A 22,209-nucleotide genomic window follows, 5' to 3' on the forward strand; every position below is an offset into this window, starting at 1 on the left:
CCCACAAACCCCTGCGACCCTAATTACTGAGAGAAGGAGAGAGAGACACAGCAGACAATCCATAGCAAGACACACTGAGGCACACTACACCATCACACACACCACATAGTAGCACAAAGCACCACTCACCAACACACTCCTCATCACATACACCACCCCACACCTCACCCACACCACCCCATGGCACCCCAAAGGCACCCACGCTTTTCGGACCAAGAACTCCGGGTCATGGTGGAGGAAATCCTAAGAGTGGAACCCCAGCTCTTCGGCTCGCAGGTGCAGCACACCAGTATAGCCAGGAAGGCGGAGCTATGGCAGCGGATCGTGGACAGGGTCAACGCGGTGGGACAGCATCCCAGGAATAGGGAGGACATCCGCAAAAGATGGAACGACCTACGGGGGAAGGTCCGATCGATGGTCTCCAGGCACAACATCACGGTCCAGAAGACTGGCGGAGGACCCCCACCCACCCCTCCCGAATTTACATCGTGGGAGCAAGAGGTCTTGACCATCCTGCATCCTCAGGGCCTCGCTGGAGTAGCCGGAGGAATGGACTCTGGTAAGTCCCATCTCAACTACTATATCCCCCCACCCCACCAGCATGCCAACCCACACCCCCACCCTCACCCCCAACCCCCCAGCACACATCCTCCCTGACAATGTCTCACCAGCACAACCCACCCATCCCAACACCAACTCCTGCATGCCAACACAAATCATGGGCACCCATCACCTAAGCATGACCACTGCACTAACCCCTCCCCCCCACTAAATACCCTCACAACACCTCCCTCCAGGGAATGCCTGCACTGGGGGACAAGGGCACCCACAACACGCATGCTATTGCACACACAGAAACAATAACCAAACTCTCTTACCCCATGCAGGACCCGAACGACAACACACCAGCCAGGAGGGTCCAGAAGTGTCCATCCCACCACCGGAACAGGCCCACACTGAGGATAGCAGCTCTGTCGACAGTGAACCTGATGACCAGCCCGGACCATCTGGGACCTCTGGGCAGTCGGTTCCCCTCAGGCAGCCACAGGCCACACCAGACCCGACCCCCTCTGCCGACACCAGCACAGCTCCCACCCAGCGAGCCCATGCCTCTGTCTCTAGGACAGCTCAATCAGCGGTGTGTCCGCCACTACAGGGCACCCAGGCTAACCCAACACCCCAACAACAACAGGGACCTGGGGGCAGTGGGAGCGGGCACACCGGCCAGGGGACAGAGGCCGGGGGAAACCGGGCAGCTCGGAGGGCTGCTGTGCGACAGGGGGGGGAGGAGAGGCCCAGGGAACCCACTCTCCAAGAGGCCCTCACCACCATCATGGGGGCATACCACCACTCCCAAGAAACGATGGCGACGGTACTGGCCAGGTTCACTGAGATCCAGGCACAGCAGGAAGAACGCTACATGGGGTTCAGGGAGGAGCTGAGAATCATCGGGACCGCAATGGGGACCATCATCCTGGCCCTCCACAGGATAGAGGACGCGTTGCGGGACCATGGTGCACCACACAGGGCCCCTGTCACTAGGCCGGACCAGGAACAGCCTACCACCTCCGCCGGCGCTAGTGGACAGGAGGTCCCAACACCTCGACAGCCCCCCAGAACCCCACCTCCTGCTGAAGAACAACCACCCCGTAAGAGGAGCCTGAGACCAAAGAAAAAGACAGAGTAGGATGTCAAGACCCCCGCCAGCAGGACATACCCCCTGAACTCTTCCCACTGTCCCACGTTGCCACCCTGTCCAACCATGAACTGCCTATGCTCCATCCTTCCACAGGCAAAAGAACAATGCACCTGTGAGACTGAGAACTGGACTCTGCCATGGATATTCCTCCACCCCCACCCATCACCCTTAGAATCACATGTACCGATATCTAGCACTGTGAATAAATCACATTTTGCACACAAATCTGTTTTGAGTCATGCTGTATTATTAACAAATGTATTACATATTACTGTTCAATTTCTGTTCTCTCAATTAGTCATGACAGCATACCAATGTCAATACGCTGTATTTCATGGGCGAACCAAGCAGAAGTCAGGTACTGAGTCAGACAGCACTGAGAAGGGAAGGGAAAGGCAGAAATTACTGAAAAACATCTGTGGGGAACTAAAGAAAGTACAGATGCAGGAGGCTAGAAGCAATTGGGAAATGGCGTGGGTGATTCTTACCTGGGTGTTACTGGAAATACTGTTGTATCACTCCATCCCTATTGTCTGTGTCGTCCTCTGAGTCTTCCTCCTCTTCACTCTCCACAGGCTCCACGGCTTCTACAACACCACCATCTGGACCATCCTCCTGCAGGAAAGGCACCTGGCGTCGCAAAGCCAGGTTGTGAAGCATACAGCACGCCACGATGATATGGCACACCTTCTTTGGTGAGTACATTAGGGATCCACCAGTCATATGCAGGCACCTAAACCTGGCCTTCAGGAGGCCAAAGGTTCGCTCAATCACCCTCCTAGTACGCCCATGGGCCTCATTGTACCGTTCCTCTGCCCTTGTCCGGGGATTCCTTACTGGGGTCAGTAGCCACGGCAGGTTGGGGTAACCAGAGTCACCTATTAGCCACACACGTTGTCTCTGTAGCTGCTCCATCACATAGGGGATGCTGCTATTTCGCATCACATACGCGTCATGCACTGACCCTGGGAACTTGGCATTTACATGGGAGATGTACTGGTCAGCCAAACAGACCACCTGGACATTCATCGAATGATAATTTTTTCTGTTTCGGTACACCTGCTCATCGTCTTTTGGGGGTACCAAAGCCACATGGGTCCCATCAATGGCACCAATGATGTTGGGGATATGTCCAAGGGCATAGAAATCACCCTTCACTGTAGGCAAGTCACCCTCCTCGGGGAAAATGATGTAGCTCCGCATGAGTTTCATCAGGGCAGACAACACTCTGCTCAAAATCTTAGAAAACATAGGCTGAGACATTCCAGATGACATGGCCACTGTGGTCTGGAATGACCCACTGGCCAAAAAATGGAGGACTGACAAAACCTGCACCAGAGGGGGAATCCCTGTGGGTTGGCGGATGGGGGACATCAGGGCTGGCTCCAGCTGGGCACACAGTTCATGGATAGTGGCACGGTCAAGTCTGTATCGAAGTATTATATGGCGTTCTTCCATTGTCGACAGGTCCACCAGCGGTCGGTACACGCGAGGATTCCTCCTTCTCATCGCAAGTCCCAGCGGACGGTGCCTAGGAAGGACAACATGGAGCACAGAGTCAGCCAAACCGCAGGTACGTACAGACAGCTTGCACAGTTAAAGAATGGCAATGGGTTGAAAGGCGTGTATGTGTGGCAATGCAAGGCCTAGGCCTGTGTGTCGCAGTCAAAATTAAGCCATGTGGGCCCTTGAAATGGCGGCTGCCTGACGTGTGAAGTGGGACAATGGGATGTGAGGTCAATGCGCTGGCGGGGCACACCGTGGCGGTAGGCGGTCGAAGACCGCGGCGCAAAGCCGCATTGGTTAACATTGAAGCCTATGGGTTTTCGGAGCCAATAACGAAGTGCGCCGGCGGTCGCGGTACGCACCGCCGCGGACGTGACCGCCATTTTCTATCTGCTTAATCACTCGAGACCTGATCATCCACAGGAGAGGACCTATACTGCAAGTGCTGCTGTGACCTCGGTCTGGAAGATACAATGGCTGCTGCGACTGGGGAAAGGGCCCCTGCCTTCACGTCTGAAGAGTTGGAGAAGCTCGTGGATGGGGTCCTCCCCCAGTATGCGCTACTCTACGGTCCTCCAGACCAACAAGTGAGTACACCGGGTGCTAATGGAATGGGCTATGCCTGTGTGGATTGGGGTGGATGTAAGTTGGTGGGGTGGGGGGCGAATGAGGAGTGCAACGCCCGACAGATGAGAGCATGTGCCATATGGCAAAGTGGGTGGGGGGGGGCCAATTACATCTAACATGCAGGTCATTGATGATTTCCTCCTTTCCACCCTGTACATGTCTAATAGGTCAGCGCCCATCAGAAGATCGAGATTTGGCGTGCCATCGCCAAGGAAGTCCGGACCTTGGGGGTCCACAACAGACGGGGCACCCACTGCCGCAAGAGGTGGGAGGACATCCGCCGCGGAACAAGGAAGACCGCAGAAACACTGCTGGGGATGGCCTCCCAACCTAGGAGGGGTGCCAGTCGCACCATGACCACCCTGATGCCCCGGATCCTGGCGGTGGCCTACCCTGAATTGGATGGGCGCTTTAAGACATCACAGCAGACACAAGGGGGTGAGTATCAGCACATTCTCCTATCTTTCTGCGCAGTGGAGGCGTCTGGGTGGGGGAGGAGGGCTGTGGGTGACATTAGGCCAGGGCGCTTTCTGTAGTGTAGTCCTCTCCCTTAGGCATGGCCCTGTGCCCCCGGCCCCCACCTCGGTAGGGTGACAAGTACAGCCATTGAAGGTCCAGCATCTCCCATGTGCGCGTTTGACGTCTCTTGGCCTGTTGTCTTAGTCAGTAGTACTGAGTAGTGTACCCCGAATGCGCGGCTTAGTGCATTAGGCACCTGTGTCTGTCCTCTCCGCCAACGGTGTTGACATTGCATGCACTCAACCTGGTCTTCTTTTTTCTCCCCCCACCCTTTCTCTTCATCTTCTTGTGCATGTGTGCATTAGCATCATCAGGCGGAGGAGATATGGCATCGGAGCACGAGGGAGCTGCAGGACACAAGGCCCCGGTGGGCCCAGGAACAGACACCGAGGGCACCAGTGATCCGGAGGGCGAGGGGAGCACCACGACGGGGACCGCTGGTGAGAGCAGCGAAAGCGACACGTCCTCGGATGGGAGCTCCCTAGGGGTGGCGGCAACATCCGTGCCCCCCGCCTCTACAGCTACAGCCGCCACCCAGCGCACCAGCCCCGCCCTCCCAGCAGCCCCTCAGTCTTCTCTCCGTGCCGGTTCGCCCAGGAAGGCGCGCGTCTCCTTCGCCCCAGGCACCTCAGCCCCTGCCCCTGTTGCCCCTGCTGCCCTCAGTGCGGAGCTCATTGACCTGGTAAGGACGCTCATTGTTGGGCAGACGACCCTTTTGAATGCCATCCAGGGTGTGCAAAGGGAGGTGCAACAGAGCAATGCGTACCTGGAGGGCATTCATTCGGGTCAGGCTGCCCATCAACGAGCGTTCACTGCTCTGGCCTCAGCACTGACGGCAGCCATTGTCCCTGTTTCCAGCCTCCCTCTTCTTACTGCCTCCAGCCTGTCTCTGTCTCCTGTTCCTCAGCCTATCCCATCCACACCATCAGACCAGCCTGCACACACCTCAACACCCAAGAGCAGCTCATCCAAACACAAGCACCACAGATCCCGCAAACACTCACCCGAGCAACACCCAGATGCAGACATGCCAACAGCCACTGCCACCCCTGTGTCCCCCTCCTCCTCGTCTCCCTCCTCCCTCCCTGTGACGTCTACACTCACACCTGCATGCACCCCAACATCAGCCAGTGCTTCCATCACCACCTCACCCTCCAGTACAGTCCACACTCGTGCAGTCACCACCCCCACTGCCATGTACACGTCCCCTGTGTCCTCTCCCACTGTGTCTGTCACCCCCTCTTCCAAGACACACAAACGCAGGCAGCCACCCACCCAACAGCCATCCACCTCACGACAGCCTACAGCACCAGCACCTTCACCCAATGACAGCACTCCTGACTCTCCTACAACCACCTCCTCTACCTCCACTTCCATCTCCACTTCTCCTACCCTTTACCTTGGCCCTAAAAAACTTTTCCTGGCTAACCTTAACCTCTTTCCCCCCGATGAGCTCCCCCATCCATCTTCAAAGAGTCCCAAGAGCACCGCAGCCACCACCAGCCCATCTTCGGGTGTCACTGTTGTGCCTGGGTTCTGGAGCCCACCCTTTGCCAGCAGTGACACATCGATCAGCAGCAAGGACACGTCCAGCCCCCCCCCCGGCAAGAGGACCCGCAAAAACAAGGACCGCCGTGCGAGGACCGACAGGGCTGCCCCCAAGGAGCAATGTGCGGCCACTTCACCACCCACACCATCTAAGGGAGGCAAGGGCCCGAGAGCCCCATCAAAGGAGCGGAAGGGCAGCAGGAGCGCGGAGAAGGTGGACCCCACATGCCACATCCCAGCTGGGAAGGAGGACACTAAGGAGGCCAGGAGTCCGTCCCCGAAGGGTCCAGAAACGTCACGGTCCGAGGGCGACTGAGCAGGGAGTCGAGGCCAGGTCTGGCTCCCTTGACCTGCTGGATGAGCACTGCTGAACAGGGCCCGCGGTGCAGAAGAGCACCGCTGAACAGGACCCCGCCGTGGAGATAGGCACCGCTGAACAGGGCCCGCGGTGCAGAAGAGCACCGCTGAACAGGGCCCGCGGTGCAGAAGAGCACCGCTGAACAGGGCCCGCGGTGCAGAAGAGCACCGCTGAACAGGGCCCCGCCGTGGAGATAGGCACCGCTGAACAGGGCCCGCGGTGCAGAAGAGCACCGCTGAACAGGGCCCCGCCGTGGAGATAGGCACCGCTGAACAGGGCCCGCGGTGCAGAAGAGCACCGCTGAACAGGGCCCGCGGTGCAGAAGAGCACCGCTGAACAGGGCCCCGCCGTGGAGATAGGCACCGCTGAACAGGGCCCGCAGTGCAGAAGAGCACCGCTGAACAGGGCCCCGCCGTGGAGATAGGCACCGCTGAACAGGGCCCGCGGTGCAGAAGAGCACTGCTGAACAGGGCCCGCGGTGCAGAAGAGCACCGCTGAACAGGGCCCCGCCGTGGAGATAGGCACCGCTGAACAGGGCCCGCGGTGCAGAAGAGCACCGCTGAACAGGGCCCTGCCGTCTCAAGCACCGCTCCGCTGGGCACCGCCGTCTCAAGCACCGCTCCGCTGGGCCCCGCCGTCTCAAGCACCGCTCCGCTGGGCACCGCCGTCTCAAGCACCGCTCCGCTGGGCCCCGCCGTCTCAAGCACCGCTCCGCTGGGCCCTTCTTCTCAAGCACCGCTCCGCTGGGCCCTTCCTCTCAAGCACCGCTCCGCTGGGCACCGCCGTCTCAAGCACCGCTCCGCTGGGCCCTTCCTCTCAAGCACCGCTCCGCTGGGCACCGCCGTCTCAAGCACCGCTCCGCTGGGCCCTTCTTCTCAAGCACCGCTCCGCTGGGCCCTTCCTCTCAAGCACCGCTCCGCTGGGCACCGCCGTCTCAAGCACCGCTCCGCTGGGCCCTTCCTCTCAAGCACCGCTCCGCTGGGCACCGCCGTCTCAAGCACCGCTCCGCTGGGCACCGCCGTCTCAAGCACCGCTCCGCTGGGCCCCGCCGTCTCAAGCACCGCTCCGCTGGGCCCCGCCGTCTCAAGCACCGCTCCGCTGGGCCCTTCTTCTCAAGCACCGCTCCGCTGGGCCCTTCCTCTCAAGCACCGCTCCGCTGGGCACCGCCGTCTCAAGCACCGCTCCGCTGGGCCCTTCCTCTCAAGCACCGCTCCGCTGGGCACCGCCGTCTCAAGCACCGCTCCGCTGGGCCCTTCTTCTCAAGCACCGCTCCGCTGGGCCCTTCCTCTCAAGCACCGCTCCGCTGGGCACCGCCGTCTCAAGCACCGCTCCGCTGGGCCCTTCCTCTCAAGCACCGCTACGCTGGGCACCGCCGTCTCAAGCACCGCTCCGCTGGGCACCGCCGTCTCAAGCACCGCTCCGCTGGGCCCCGCCGTCTCAAGCACCGCTCCGCTGGGCCCTTCTTCTCAAGCACCGCTCCGCTGGGCCCTTCCTCTCAAGCACCGCTCCGCTGGGCCCTTCCTCTCAAGCACCGCTCCGCTGGGCACCGCCGTCTCAAGCACCGCTCCGCTGGGCACCGCCGTCTCAAGCACCGCTCCGCTGGGCCCTTCTTCTCAAGCACCGCTCCGCTGGGCCCTTCCTCTCAAGCACCGCTCCGCTGGGCACCGCCGTCTCAAGCACCGCTCCGCTGGGCCCCGCCGTCTCAAGCACCGCTCCGCTGGGCCCTTCTTCTCAAGCACCGCTCCGCTGGGCCCTTCCTCTCAAGCACCGCTCCGCTGGGCACCGCTGTCTCAAGCACCGCTCCGCTGGGCCCTTCCTCTCAAGCACCGCTCCGCTGGGCACCCCCGTCTCAAGCACCGCTCCGCTGGGCCCTTCTTCTCAAGCACCGCTCCGCTGGGCCCTTCCTCTCAAGCACCGCTCCGCTGGGCACCGCCGTCTCAAGCACCGCTCCGCTGGGCACCGTCGTCTCAAGCACCGCTCCGCTGGGCCCTTCCTCTCAAGCACCGCTCCGCTGGGCACCGCCGTCTCAAGCACCGCTCCGCTGGGCACCGCCGTCTCAAGCACCGCTCCGCTGGGCCCTTCCTCTCAAGCACCGCTGAACAGGGCACCGCCGTCTCAAGCACCGTTTATGGTTCACTGTGCCCACCATGCCTCCTCCTTGACCAGTGGAGACTGTCATCCACCTGATGGACTGTGGCTTTGCACTCCCCAGGATGGTCCAGTGGGCAGCCCACCCACTGTAGAGACATTGAGAGACTGTGGCTTTGCACTCCCCAGGATGGTCCAGTGGGCAGCCCACCCACTGTAGAGACATTGAGAGACTGTGGCTTTGCACTCCCCAGGATGGTCCAGTGGGCAGCCCACCCACTGCAGAGACATTGAGAGACTGTGGCTTTGCACTCCCCAGGATGGTCCAGTGGGCAGCCCACCCACTGTAGAGACATTGAGAGACTGTGGCTTTGCACTCCCCAGGATGGTCCAGTGGGCAGCCCACCCACTGTAGAGACATTGAGAGACTGTGGCTTTGCACTCCCCAGGATGGTCCAGTGGGCATGGTGGCTCCTCGTGGATCTGGTGTCGTGGACTCATGTGGCTGTGGTGCCCCCCCCTTCCCTTCCCCCTGAGGTGCCTGTAGTTTTTACATCTGATGCCCCTGCAGTGTTCTCTCCAAAGGACTCAGGTCTCCTGTGTGGGCTTTGCCCTTGTTTCTCAAGACTTTGGCCCACGGACATGCTGAATTCGTAGGATGTGCAGGACTTGTTACTTCAGTTATACACTGATGTGTATGTCATTAGTTTTGTTGTGGATATCTTTCATGGTTGTACGCTAATTTTCTTGAGCTTTTTGGTACATAAATATTTATTCCAAATATGATTATGTCCTAGCATTTTTCAGGGGTGTTTGGGTGGTGTCACTGTGACTTGGTGCTCTGCATTGGTGAGTACATAGTTGGGGGGGGGGTCGCATATGTGTGTGCCCGTAACCTTTCGTCCTCCCCCTCCCGTGTGTCGTAGGTGCAGTACTCACCGTTGTCGTCTGCGCCGGACTTCGTACTCGTGGTAGATGAGAAGGTAGACGAGAGCAGGTAGGATGTTTAATTCGGGTTCCATGCTGTCCTCCTTCCTCCTGGAGTGCGTAGTGGTGAGCGTTTTCCCGTCCGTAGTCTGTTTCCGCCGTGTTTTTATCGGCGGTGCTCCCGCCCCGGAAAAGGTGGCGGATTGGTGAGTTGGAATAGTGTGGGCGGTACATTGTCTGCCGCCTGGCTGTTGGCGGTGACCGCCGCGCTGTTTGTTTGTACCGCCGTGGCGGTCGGAGTGTTAAGGTGGCTGTCTGTGTTGGCGGTTCCCGCCAGGCTCAGAATCCCATTTTTTTAACCGCCAGCCTGTTGGCGGGTTGGCCGCCGCTTTAACACCGACCGCCAGGGTTAGAATCACCCCCTTGGTGTGTTGCATAAGTTTTAGAGTGCAAGGAAATAGTAGAGTGATGTCCTGAAGGTTTGAATTTTGGTGGAAGAATCTAACATAGTTTTAACAGTGAGAGAAGATGATGTGATGGATATGCATACATTATGGGTTGCACGGTCTTTCAGAGAAAGGATAGGTGTATGAAAAGTGGAAAACAGTATCTTCAAGTAGGTCGATTTGGTGTAGTTGGAGTGTGAAGTTGTATCATCCACTGACAGGACTTAGCAATATGTAAGTGGTTGTGCATTTAGACCTTAATATTTTGGGACAGAGTACTAAACATTTTAGCTAACTAGCAAACTCCGAGGGTTTGCTGCCATTAAACTACTATTTGGTCTGTACTAGACCCATTTCAGGAGTCAGTAAAGTTTTACACAACTGATAAAATAGGTTTAGAGCTGAATCCTGAAATGTAACTTGGAAGGGGCATGTACTGATGCTTTGCAATCAGAATTCCATTCACAAGCTATTGATAAGTTACTGAGTTGGGCTGCAAACTCATTTAAAGGAGGAGGGGTCCCATTGAGCCCCTTCTTCTTTGCAAATTGGAGGGACAGCTTCAGGTGGAGTAGTCGGAGGTCCAGGAGACCACTGCTATGTTGAAGTTTTTCAAAATGTAAACCGTCCGTTAAGGAAACAAGGGTGCTTTTATTTAAAAAAAAAAGTTTTCAATTTTGAAAAACAATCACAGGGACAGTGGTGTGCTACTCTTGCGGACTGCTTGTAGCCAATAGTAGTGAGTTATAAGTTATGTCCCGCCTAATTAATATTAAATAGGTAGGTCAACTGCGACCAGTATGATTCGGTATTTTATGAACAACCCGTTAATACAAAGGTTGGTTTGCAAAATCAGATCCCAGCCACAAAACGACAGTGAGCTCTTTATGATCACATTTTGCAATTGGAATAGTCATATATCTGTTCCTATATTATTTAGTATTTCTAGCTTACTGCGTAAAACAATTCAGCTTTCAAAACCATTTTCCTTACATCTAGGATTGATATCTATAGATTACTGGTAAGAGCTGTTAAACCAAAGTAATTATATAAAGTGAAAAATTCAGCATTCTTTTCCTTCTTTTTCAGCTTGCCAGATCCTGAACACAGAAAAAAGAAGGCAAGAGGGTTCTAAGGAGACAGCCTCCATATTAGGAAAAACTTCTTGTCTCCGGCAAGTCAACACTATTCAAAATGAAACAGGAAGACTGCCAGAAGTCACCGGAGAGGTTTATAATAACACATCAGAGAAGAGTGGGCCAACAGTTGTACTGGAGCCTAAGAAAACTTCATTGCATGGGTTCCACAGGGACTGTGATGTCTCACAGCCAGCATTGCCAACACTGAAGAAACAATGCCTTTCAGTAGATCTCGAAGAAATGAAGGCTTTGAATACTGAAACTGTGGCCTTAGCTTGTGAACAGGGAGATACTTCATGTCAGAGCAACAGAAGAGCCTCTGCTGGAGCGCTTTTGAGTTCAGAGGAAAAGGGCCAATGTCTGCCTACAGACAATGAGAGGTTTGGAGGATTCCAAGCAGAGGACCAGGCCCTGAAGACTGAGCTGTTGGAGTTGAAGCTGAAGCTGGATGAAAAGTCAGAGGAATCAGAGTTGAGACAAAAGGCGCTCTTCGAGGCTCGTTTAAAGCTGAAGCAAAGTGATAAGAAGTACACTGTGGAGACTGGGCGGCTAAAGAAGCAGGTGATGGAGCTGAAAGAAAAGCTGTCTAGCCTGGAAGGGGACCTAGCAAGTGAGAGGTGCAGGTCAACTGAGCATCAACAGGCAAGCCAAACATTGGCAGATGAGTGCAGACGGCTCTCTGCAGCAATGCAAGCCAGGGAATCTGACATCCAGAAGAAGGAGGTGGTTATGAACCCATTGCAAAGTGACCTGAAGGATCGTGACAATGTCCAGCTCGAGGCCATGGAGGGTGAAGAACCAGAAGTACGAAACCACATAAAGTGTAGAGAGGATCCCAAAGAAGTCCATGGACTGGAGGGCAAAGCTACGAAAGATGAAGAAAAGTGTGGAGGTGACCTACTAATATCCAATAACACTTTAATGACTCAAAAGGACAATGACATGCAAGTACTCAATGAGAAAATACGCACTTTGGAAGAACAGCTGAAAGCAGCCCAGGACTATAATAAATTCTACCAAGATGCAGAGAAAAGGAGTCAAGAAGAGCAGACGCTCTCCAAACACCAGAGAGACACGGAGCTGGAAGGCATGGAGCAGAAAGTGAAGGACCTTAAGCTGCAGTGTGAAACGCTCTCTGGGGAGAAATTGGAGGCGGAAATGAGAGCCAGTGAAATGCAAGATAAGTTCAACCACCTGCAGGCCACCATTAATATGCAGACCCAGCAGCTGACTGTGGCCTTTGAGACCCAGACTCAGAACATTGGTGACTTACTGCAGAGCCTGGAGGAAAAGGAGGCTCAGATTGTCAATCTGAAGCAAACAGTGGAACAGTATAGTCAGTGCATGGCGCATCTGCATGCAGAAAATGTGACCCTGCTGGCGGCCAAGCCCCAGCTGTCACCAGTGAAAGACAAATCTTCCATATCTGAGGGATCATCAGATGCTACAGGCTTGGAAAATGCCTTCATCCACCTTAAGCTAGGACATTTGGAGAAAGGCAGTCCCCTGGTGATAGAGGACAGTTCAGCCAGGAAAGATACAGCAAACATTTCACAAGAAATTAAACTTAGCAGCAGCTTGCATCCAAATGTTTTTGAAGGCCATCTGGAAACCCGAGCTTGGGATAAAGGAGAGTTTACATGCCACAGCCAAGGAGGTTCAGAAACGGCCCACCTTGTTGAGTTGCCCTCCTGTACGCAGAGCATGGATTTGCTTATAGACCCTCAAATCCATCTGACTTATCTAGAAGGAGGGAAAAGTCACCAACTGGAAAAACAAACTGAGGTAGGCATTCTAAAAGGGGACCAGTCAACAAATTATCCCTCTGAGATGTCCCTGCTAGATAAGGACGTCTGTCTTTCACCTAGCCCTGCAGATAACCTGGCAAACAGTCATGTAGATGACACCTCAGGAAGAATGCAACTGATTACCAAGATACCACCAGTATTCACCACAGTTGCCACTGACCAGGGGAATACTGGTCCCAGTCATGAAACAGGGACTGAACCCTTAAAGCTGGAGAACCTGCACAATGGGTGTATGTTGCTTGCACAGGAAAGTGGCATGTTGGAACAAAAGCTGCTGAATCCCGAGCTATCCTCAGGCGCACAAGAGGCCTATGAGTGTTCTGCTAACCTGTGGCCAGATACAGGGAGGAGACTACCACAGAAAGAACTGGGGAATACTGATGGTCCTATGAGCGACTTGGAGAAATCGCAGAAGAATTGCCTCCCACTCACAGTCAAAGCTGCTGTCCCGCCTGAAGCCCAGGGAAAAGGTCATTGGTGGGTGCTTCAGGAACAGTTCAACTACCTCCAGCGTGTTGTGGCAGAGGCTCAGCATGCTGAGTTTATGGGTGCACCAGCACTACCCTACGCACACCTTCAGCACCAGGTATTGTTTCAGGGGCAGCATTTCAGTTAGGAACTGTATTTTCAAATGGAAGTTTAGAGTCTAAACAGGCAGTAGCATTATATAGCAAGCATACAAGATGTAAATTTAGGGGTTATTTATGCCCACAGTCTCTCCCCTGGACTTGCAAGCAGGACCAGAAAAAGCTTAACAAAGGAGTTTGTCACATAAAAACATCTTCAGTTTCACTCCTTTGTGAGGATTACCTATGTGTGTCCAATGTCTGCCACAACCCAAGTGTCACAAAATGCTCCCATTCAATTTGTGTTTTTTCCTCCTCTCATAAGGGAGGAGCAGGATCGTAGCCAACAGTGTATGTTTGGGGGGCATAGCCCATCAGTAATGACAGCATGATGGAAGGGTCTTCTAACTTTAGTAAATTTGGATAACATATAAATAGAAATTTAAAGGATACTGTGGGATTCTCCTTCAAGGAAAGGCTGTATAGGGCACAGACAGTAACACTTATCACAACTTGATAAGAATAAAAGATAACTTTGTATTTGAAAGGCGATCTCTCCTCCAAGAAAGTCAGAGCTGGATTGGGAACCCAAAGCTGCCATGGCATATTTTGTTAGACCAGCCCCCGTATTGGGGTATAGCAAGCGTAGTGTGCAAGCCTGACCACAAGATGGTCTGGGGGGGGGGGGTTATGGGGGTTAAGAGGCAGGGGCTCTCCCTCCAAGAAAATGTGGGGAAATAATTACAAAAATGGTGCATTCTGCTGCACATATATTTACATATTTTCATTTGTATTAACTGTTAAAGCATAGTAACTGATGACTTTACAGTGCACCAGGATACATCAGTCTTTGTTGGGGCTCTTCCTTGATTACCCCACTATCACCCTCCGACAGTGCCTCTCATCTCTCCATAGTCCCTCTTTCTCATGCATTTCATTTGTTTTATAGCGCGTCTCATACCAGTGTAGGGTTTCGGAGCACTTTACATCACATACACTTACAGAGACAACAAATCAAATGTGTGTAAATAAGTGTAGAGAAAATGTTATATAAGACAAAGGGGACTGCACAGTATAGGATTCATGTCATCCATATTGGTAGACATTTTTTAAGAGTGCTTGGTCTGGAGAAGCCCAAACTCATGATTCAGAGCGTAACATAGTGGTTAGTTTGACTTCACTGATAAGAATGCATTTTTACACAAACAGATCCTGTTTAGAAATGAAAAATTATGTATTTATAAAGTGCACGGTTACTTAGAACAGAGCATCCTGGCACTGTTTCAGATACAAGACTAATTCACTAAACCTATAGGGGAAAAGAACAATATCATTTAAAGACCAAGGATACAACCAAAACTAAAAACATTCAGTCATCAGTTTAACTAATTCATCAGGTAAGGAAAAGTGCCAGGTTTTCAGTTTTTAAAAGCAGATTCAATCTCTATGGATCTCAGTGATCTGGGAAGCTAGTTACAGGCTTTAGACCCCAACAAAGCAAATATTTCCCTCCTCTTGTTTTAAGCCTGAAAGAAGGCATAGCTATCAATTTTGAATTAGAGGATATCAAGGTCCTTTGGGTACTATGATGCATAAATGGATCAGAAATGTACTGTGGCCAAGGTTACGGTTTTAAAAAGGATCTGCTTATTGACAGGAAGCCAGAGTCCCCGAGAGACCGAACAGTTCCTGGGAAGCTCAAGAACAAGTCTTTAACTGCAGCATTTTGGACCATTTGAAGCTTATGCAACAATTGTTTAGTAATTCCTAGGTATAGGCTATTGCAGTAATACAGCCTTGAAATGATGAGTGCCAGGGCCACTGTTTTCCTGGTTGTCAGAGGGAGAAATTCAAAAGAAAATTAATGACTTAATTTGGGGAAAACAAGCGCCTGACACAGATAAAACCTGAGAGCAGAAGTGGATGGAACAGTCAAATTTGACTCCTGTGGAAATATCTAAGAGATTTAACGTACAGACCCTTATCCAGTGTTAATTTTAGTGGCAACCCCTGTCAGCAACCAACAGTATTAGTATAAGGAAAGATGTCCCATACGAGTGCCTAACAATCCTAATTTCCCATCCGCATACAGGCCTGTGCGGCCTGAACACCGCCGGCCCTTTTAAAAGTTCACAGCAAGGCCGGTGGGTGGAAGCAGGGTTTCCACCTGCCGGCCCAGCGGTGAACAGAGCCTTAACATTGACGCCAGCTCCTAATGGAGCTGGCGCCAATGTGGCGGTGCGGCGGGTGCAGTAGCACCCGTCACGCATTCCACTGCCAGTAATTCGGGCAGTTGAATGCGTGACAGGACTGTGCATGAGGGCCCCTGCACTGCCCATGCCAAGTTCAGGGGCGCCTGACGCCCACCGCCATGGAAAGGCTGTCGGTATGGGGACTCGTAATTCCCAGGGCAGCACTGCTTGCAGCGCTGCCCTGCCAGATTACAGCCACTGGGACCGACAGGCTGCCAGCTGGCAGAAGCCTGGTGATGTCGGTGGTCCCGCTGTGGCGGCTCCGCCACAATCCTAATATTGCAGTCCCACAGCCAGCCTGCTGTCAGTGAGACCTCCACCGGCGAGTCTGAGTCTGGCGGTCATGAGATCATATTTGGTGGCACCTATACAAAAATATGTAGAAGTCATTGATGTTAATTTACATTATTTGTGTGCTTATTCAGCTAAGTAACATTGCTACTTACTTTGTCTAACAGGCTACAATTACTGCCTTCCACCTTTATTGAGATTTTCAAAAATCTTTACTGTGTCCCTCCAAGCAGGGTGTACATCCAAGCTGAATTTGATTCCAATAATGCACCTTATTACTAATGTAGGTGAAGGTTTCTGCTGGACCTTGCCCTTTTTGCAGAGTCACCCTAAATGTTTTGTCTTGTTCTGCCTTCCCTTGCTGAACCCATTTTTGTTGGCTACTATGAATCTGGGTACTTTTTGCCTGCTAACCAGTGGTAAAGTGTGTGTGCTCTCTGCATAAAACATAAAACAATTGGCATCTACCTGATTGGTACATTTAATTTACCTGTAAGGCCGTAGAAAATGGTATGACATTTACCCAGGACCTGTAAATTAAATGCTATTAGTGGGCAGCAGCACTCATTGTGCCACCCACTATGGTAGCTTTTTAAAACATGTCTAAGGCCAGCCATTGCAGTATGTAGTGCATTTTAAACTGCCATTTAGTTTTGGCAAAGTAAACCTTTTGCCAGACTTAAACCTTTCTTTTTAATACTTATAAGTGACCCCCTAAACGAGGCCCTCAAAGTTCATAGGACAGGGTGCATTGCATTTGAAAATTAGGACATGTGTACTGAAGTTTTACATGTCCTGACAGTGAAATACTCCTAAAGTCGTTTTTCACTTTTGTAAGGCCTGTCTGTCTCATTGACTAACACTGATTTATTTATTACATTTAATAAGTCATAACCTTTGATTGGGAGAAGATAGAGATATGCCTTTTACACTCAATAAATTGTAATTTGAAATCCTCCTTAATGGTGAAGTCTGATTTTAAGTTACAATTTAGAAAATTGTGCTTTTAGAAGGTTAGCATTTTCTTGGCCCAACCAACTGTACCTTTCTGCCAGTGTCCTGAGTCACATGACTGTGATGGTTCTGCTGTTGGGGTTTGTGTGTTGTTTCCAGACAGTAACACAAAAGGGATTTAGCTGTAGATGGGATTGCCCATGCTGAAAAGATAGCTGAAGGAGAGCTGTGCCCAGCCTCACTTACAATTCTAAGGGCATTGCCTACAGCACACAGAAAGGAACCTAACACCAAGCCTGCCCTGCCTTTCATCACCTTCAGACAGTTGACCGGGGGAAGAACTTTCCAAACCCGGTATGATGGTAGAACAGGGAGTCCCCCCACACAAAATATTGTACCTTCAGAGCAGCTCAGCAGAACTGTCCTGGACCTGTGGAAGATTCAGAAGGACGTCCTTGTTGCTTGAAGGACTGCCTTGCTACCTGACCAGGAAGATTGGGCCTGCTTCTATTCTTTCCACACTAGCCATAGTGACTATAAGGGTCACTTGGCTGACCTCCTGTGTGTGCTACAGGGGCACAACAAGCTTCCGAAGCCTCCCTGCAACTAAGTGACCTGCTCTAACTAGACCTGCCTGCACCCTGCTGCTGACCTCTGCTGGAGTGAGTCCTGATCCCCAAGTGGTACCACCCAGGTCCTGGACCTTTGGCTGGCATCAGAGTGTACTCCTCCTAAAGAAAAGGTGAAAATCCTGAAGTATTGGCTCCTTGCGACTGCAAACGAGCTAGTGTGTGCCAAGACTCTGCTGCCCACGACAACTACCAGTGCAAAGCCCTGGTGAAACTTGCTCTTCACGCTGACAATGACTGCTCGTCACCCCTAACCTGCACTTCGCTGTACAGCAACAATCGCCAAGAAGAATCTTCAGCAACTACCATCCACAACACTCGACCAGCTCTTTGCGCTACAACAATGACTGTCTACAATGCCCAGCTTCTCTTCACTCTATAGCGACCACCGTCCATTACACTCAGCATACTCCTCATGACCTCCTCCAACGCAAACAGTACTTTTCTCACCAGACTCAGAAGGTAACTTTTTAGCCAGACTAACCTAGTCTTTGTATACGCCCTGTACTCCATCGCGATCGGCCTGACTGTGACTTTCTCGTGGCTTAGCATAACCAGATGACTGCAGGTGGTGCTGTGTGCCTTTAAGCTCTAATTTCACTGAAAACTTTAAAATGTAATATCTCAGGTTGTACGTATTGGATTTTTGTTGTTCTAATATCATTTTATTTACTCTATTTTTCTAAATTGGTATAAGTACTTTACATTAAATTAAACCTGACAACCTTTGTGCCAAGCTACCAGGGAGTTAAGCAAAGGTTAATTTAGTGACTTTTGTGGTTCATCCTGGCAAGGATTGTGGTTGTTGCTAATACAACAACCGGTACCAGTATGAAAAACAAATGTAGATGCTACAATGGGTGGAGTCACTTATATCAGAACTTCACAATTATATAAATCTCAAATTGGATAGGAAGACACAAATATGTTTTAAAAAGTGCTTGAAGATTTATAGCACTTTGGTTAAAATTATTTTTAAGTCCCCAAATATTTTTTCTAAACACACTATGCCCAATGTATTATATACATATATGTGTGTGTATATGTATATATATATATATATATATATATATATATGCAAACAGCATTATGTTATGGAGGTGGATGGGGCTATCTCGCTACACCCCAGTGTACCATGCACAGTGTTATTAAGCAAAATAAATTTCATGCATCATCATTTGAAACTCAGGCAATAAATTGATTGCTAGCCTTTTAAATGTAGAAGCATGCAATTCATTGTTCATTAATGTTTCTGGAACCTGTGCTGGGAAGAAGGGTTCTCTGTCTTGGGGTGACTGACATTGAGCTAGCTCTACTGAAGCCACATTCCAATAATGAAAATAAGACCTTGATACAAAAAGGAGACTACTTCACAATAAAGTAATATGTGGGCAGGGCTAAAATAAAACTAAAGACAAAAGGAAAATTATAAAAATGCAAAATAGGAGAGGAGCATTAAATCAGACCAAAGGCACTACGACCCCTAAAAAATACCAAATGGTGGTGGTGCCCTAAAGCAGTTCACAAACCTGAGGGTAGGAGGTAACCACATTAACACAACAAATAAGTACACTGTTCCATATATCTAGAGTGACATTAATGTTCAGGAGCAAGAGCCCTCACACATCCAAATGGATGTCATGCTTCATCATCGGGATGCTCCTCGTTAGACTGGCAGTGCAATATCTGACGGGCTCCCCATTCAGGGGCTCTTTGCTGGAGATCTTTTAGAAAGTGGCTGCCGTCGTGATCGTAATGGTCAGACACTAATTGTGGCAGGAGAGTAAACAAATTAAAATTGGTTCGTAACCTCACAGCAATCTGCTTTAATGGATATATCAAGAGGAAGAGGTTCCGACCAAGATTAAAAACATAAAGAAAGTGGAGAATGAGGGTTCATTCTCAACCACTTTATAACAACACCTGGAGATCTGGGAAATTGTCACCTGACCCCTAAGGTCTGGTCAACATGTTTCGCGTATTGTGGTCTTAAAAGATCCTATAACGCTTCTTCAGGACCTACAATCAAATAAACTTCTCCTGAATGTATATTAAGTGAAGGGGAAACTACTTTGGCGGTCATTCTGACCTTGGCGGGCGGCGGAGGCCGCCCGCCAAAGTCCCGCCGTCAGGTTACCGTTCCGCGGTCGAAAGACCGCGGCGGTAATTCTGACTTTCCCGCTGGGCTGGCGGGCGGTCGCCTTCAGACCGCCCGCCAGCCCCGCGGGAAAGAGGCTTCCACGATGAAGCCGGCTCGGAATCGAGCCGGCGTAGTGGAAGCTGTACGACGGGTGCAGTTGCACCCGTCGCGTATTTCACTGTCTGCGCAGCAGACAGTGAAATACATGTAGGGGCCCTCTTACGGGGGCCCCTGCAATGCCCATGCCAGTGGCATGGGCACTGCAGGGGCCCCCAGGGGCCCCGCGACCCCCCCTACCGCCATCCGGATCCCGGCGGTCGGACCGCCGGGATCTGGATGGCGGTAGGGGGGGTCGGAATCCCCGCGGCGGTGCAGCAAGCTCCGCCGCCGTGGAGGATTCAATGGGGCGGCGGTACACTGGCGGGAGCCCGCCAGTGGTGCCGGTCCGACCGCGGCTTTACCGCCGCGGTCGGAATCCCCATTGGAGCACCGCCGGCCTGTCGGCGGTGCTCCCGCGGTCCTCCGCCCTGGCGGTCTTTGACCGCCAGGGTCAGAATGACCGCCTTAGTGTATGTATGAAAATATATTGCAGTCACTTACATTTGAGTAAACTGTCTGTCAAAAAAGGTCGCCCATCCCTCTTCATTCGGGGGCCCCTTGGGGAATAACAAGGCCCAGCCAGTCACCATTGGAGCTTAACGGTGGCAGTCCCTTGCACCTACCCGCGGCGTGCTTTCCCCGAAACACCTGGACCCCCCCGAATGAAGAGGGATGGGCGACCTTTTTTTATTCACTTTTTTATCCATTAAAGCAGATTGGTGTGGGGTTACTAACCAATTTTAATTCGTTTACTCTCCTGCCACAATTAGTGTCTGACCATTACGATCACGACGGCAGCCACTTTCTAAAAGATCTCCGGCAAAGAGCCCCCAAATGGGGAGCCCGTCAGATATTGCACTGCCAGTCTGACGTGGAGCATCCCGATGATGAAGCATGACATCCATTTGGATGTGTGAGGGCTCTTGCTCCTGAACATTAATGTCCCCCTAGATATATGGAACAGTGTACTTATTTGTTGTGTGAATAGTCATATTGGGAGAACGTACACTGGACCAACAATCTCCTGATCCCTTTCTTTGTTGGTAACCACATTAAGACAGTGCTTTAAAAATATAATTTCTCCTTGACTCCCTCCGCTCCATCTGACCATTCTCACCCAGGTAGCATAAACCCATGAGAATCTCAGAGTCTTGATGTGGCTCTGTTCTGACATCTAGGAGTAGGTGGGCAATGTGAGTTGCAGATTGACCACTTGCATTAAGTTATTGGAGCTGATGCTTGGTGATTTAGGGCCATTTCACTGCATGGGACGGCATCTTAGCCCATCAAACAAAGTATAGACTGGATGGGCCCTGCTGCCCCCCCCCCCCTGGCTACGGCCTTGGGAAAGAGGAATCAGCTTCTCCTGGTGCTTCCCATGGTTAGTGTCTCCATCTTCTACTGCGTTCCCTTCAGAAAGAATGCATTTTTGAACTTTCATTCATTTTAGGAGGATGATCGAAATAGTAACATTGCCTACACCATTGATAATCTGCTTCAAGTGGTGCATTGAGTATACAGTCAATCAATCAACATTTCTAAAGCGCTACTCTTTCACCCCTGAGGTTATCTGGGCACTGGGGTTATGATGGGTTCAGTCGGGTATTGAATGAAGACAGTTTACACAGACTGATCTACAAAGAGTTTATGTTTCATAGCTGAAAACATCCTAATGAGAGCTCTTACCTCTTTAGTGCTGTATTTCATCAGAGGCTGCAAATTGCCAAGGTGTGACTTTTGGTTTTGTCATAGAACAGAAGGTTTGGCATCTCTGTAACAGGAACTCCATATAAGAGGTGTGCTGCTCCTATCAGTAACATTGTAAGGGTTTCCTCTCGTAGATTTTTGCCCAATATCCCAAGATGTTCAAGAGGACCTCTGTCTTCAGGGAAGACTGACTCAACCTGTGACATAGGGAACCCTCTATCAAACTCAAGCGTAGTCCCTCTTTCCACCCGTGTTTCATACACCTATTTTTGTATCATGGATACCTTGGTTTGGTGCATTCATACTGAAAAAAATATATAACTTAAAAACTCCCTTTTATCCTCAACAAGAGTGCAAAGGCTGAAGATGGTGCTTCTTATCTTCTGCTAAATTAATGGTAAGACACATACCAGAGACTTCCCTGGTCCTGCGCTCACCTTGCCCAAGGAAATACACAAGAAGTCAGCCAAAAAAGATCAAATAGAGGACTTGTGCTTTTATTGGTAGGTCCTTTGCTACGACTATAAAAATTTACAATTTGGGCATGGCAGGTTTGATGATGGAGTCTATTTTAAATATTCTAGGAGAATAAATGCAAACCAGAATTCAACCTTCTAGTATTCTACCGCCACTCTGTTTCAGAAACATCACAAGATCAAACTGATAATGCCTCTGCTCTAACAAAGCCAAGAGTGACCAATGCTACATACTCCCCAGAAATTGAAAAAGTGAAACTTTACACCACCCCAAGGTTGTGACAAAGCCGCTGCAGGCCCTATACCTGATTTCTATTCCTAAACCAGCCTATTATGGCTCATGTATAGGAGTGCCTCCTTTCAGTTGTACTATGCTTCTTGGTACACTGAATCTTTAGCAATAGAAACTATTGTGTGCCTGCAGGATAGC

The 22,209-nt window shown here is 51.3% G+C and overlaps 1 protein-coding gene across 4 annotated transcripts in view; it reads left to right on the top strand.

Moving 5' to 3' along the window:
* Positions 1–22,209, top strand: part of LOC138259404 (golgin subfamily A member 4-like) — a 407,876-nt gene that overhangs the window by 256,103 nt on the left and 129,564 nt on the right. For all 4 annotated transcript variants that reach the window (XM_069207148.1, XM_069207147.1, XM_069207150.1 and 1 more), the window contains one exon: positions 10,808–13,251. In XM_069207148.1, coding sequence (XP_069063249.1) covers positions 10,808–13,251 — 2,444 coding nt within the window. The remainder of the gene's footprint in view (positions 1–10,807; positions 13,252–22,209) is intronic.

The sequence above is a fragment of the Pleurodeles waltl genome, chromosome 9, assembly GCF_031143425.1.
Source record: "Pleurodeles waltl isolate 20211129_DDA chromosome 9, aPleWal1.hap1.20221129, whole genome shotgun sequence".
Lineage (NCBI taxonomy): Eukaryota > Metazoa > Chordata > Amphibia > Caudata > Salamandridae > Pleurodeles > Pleurodeles waltl.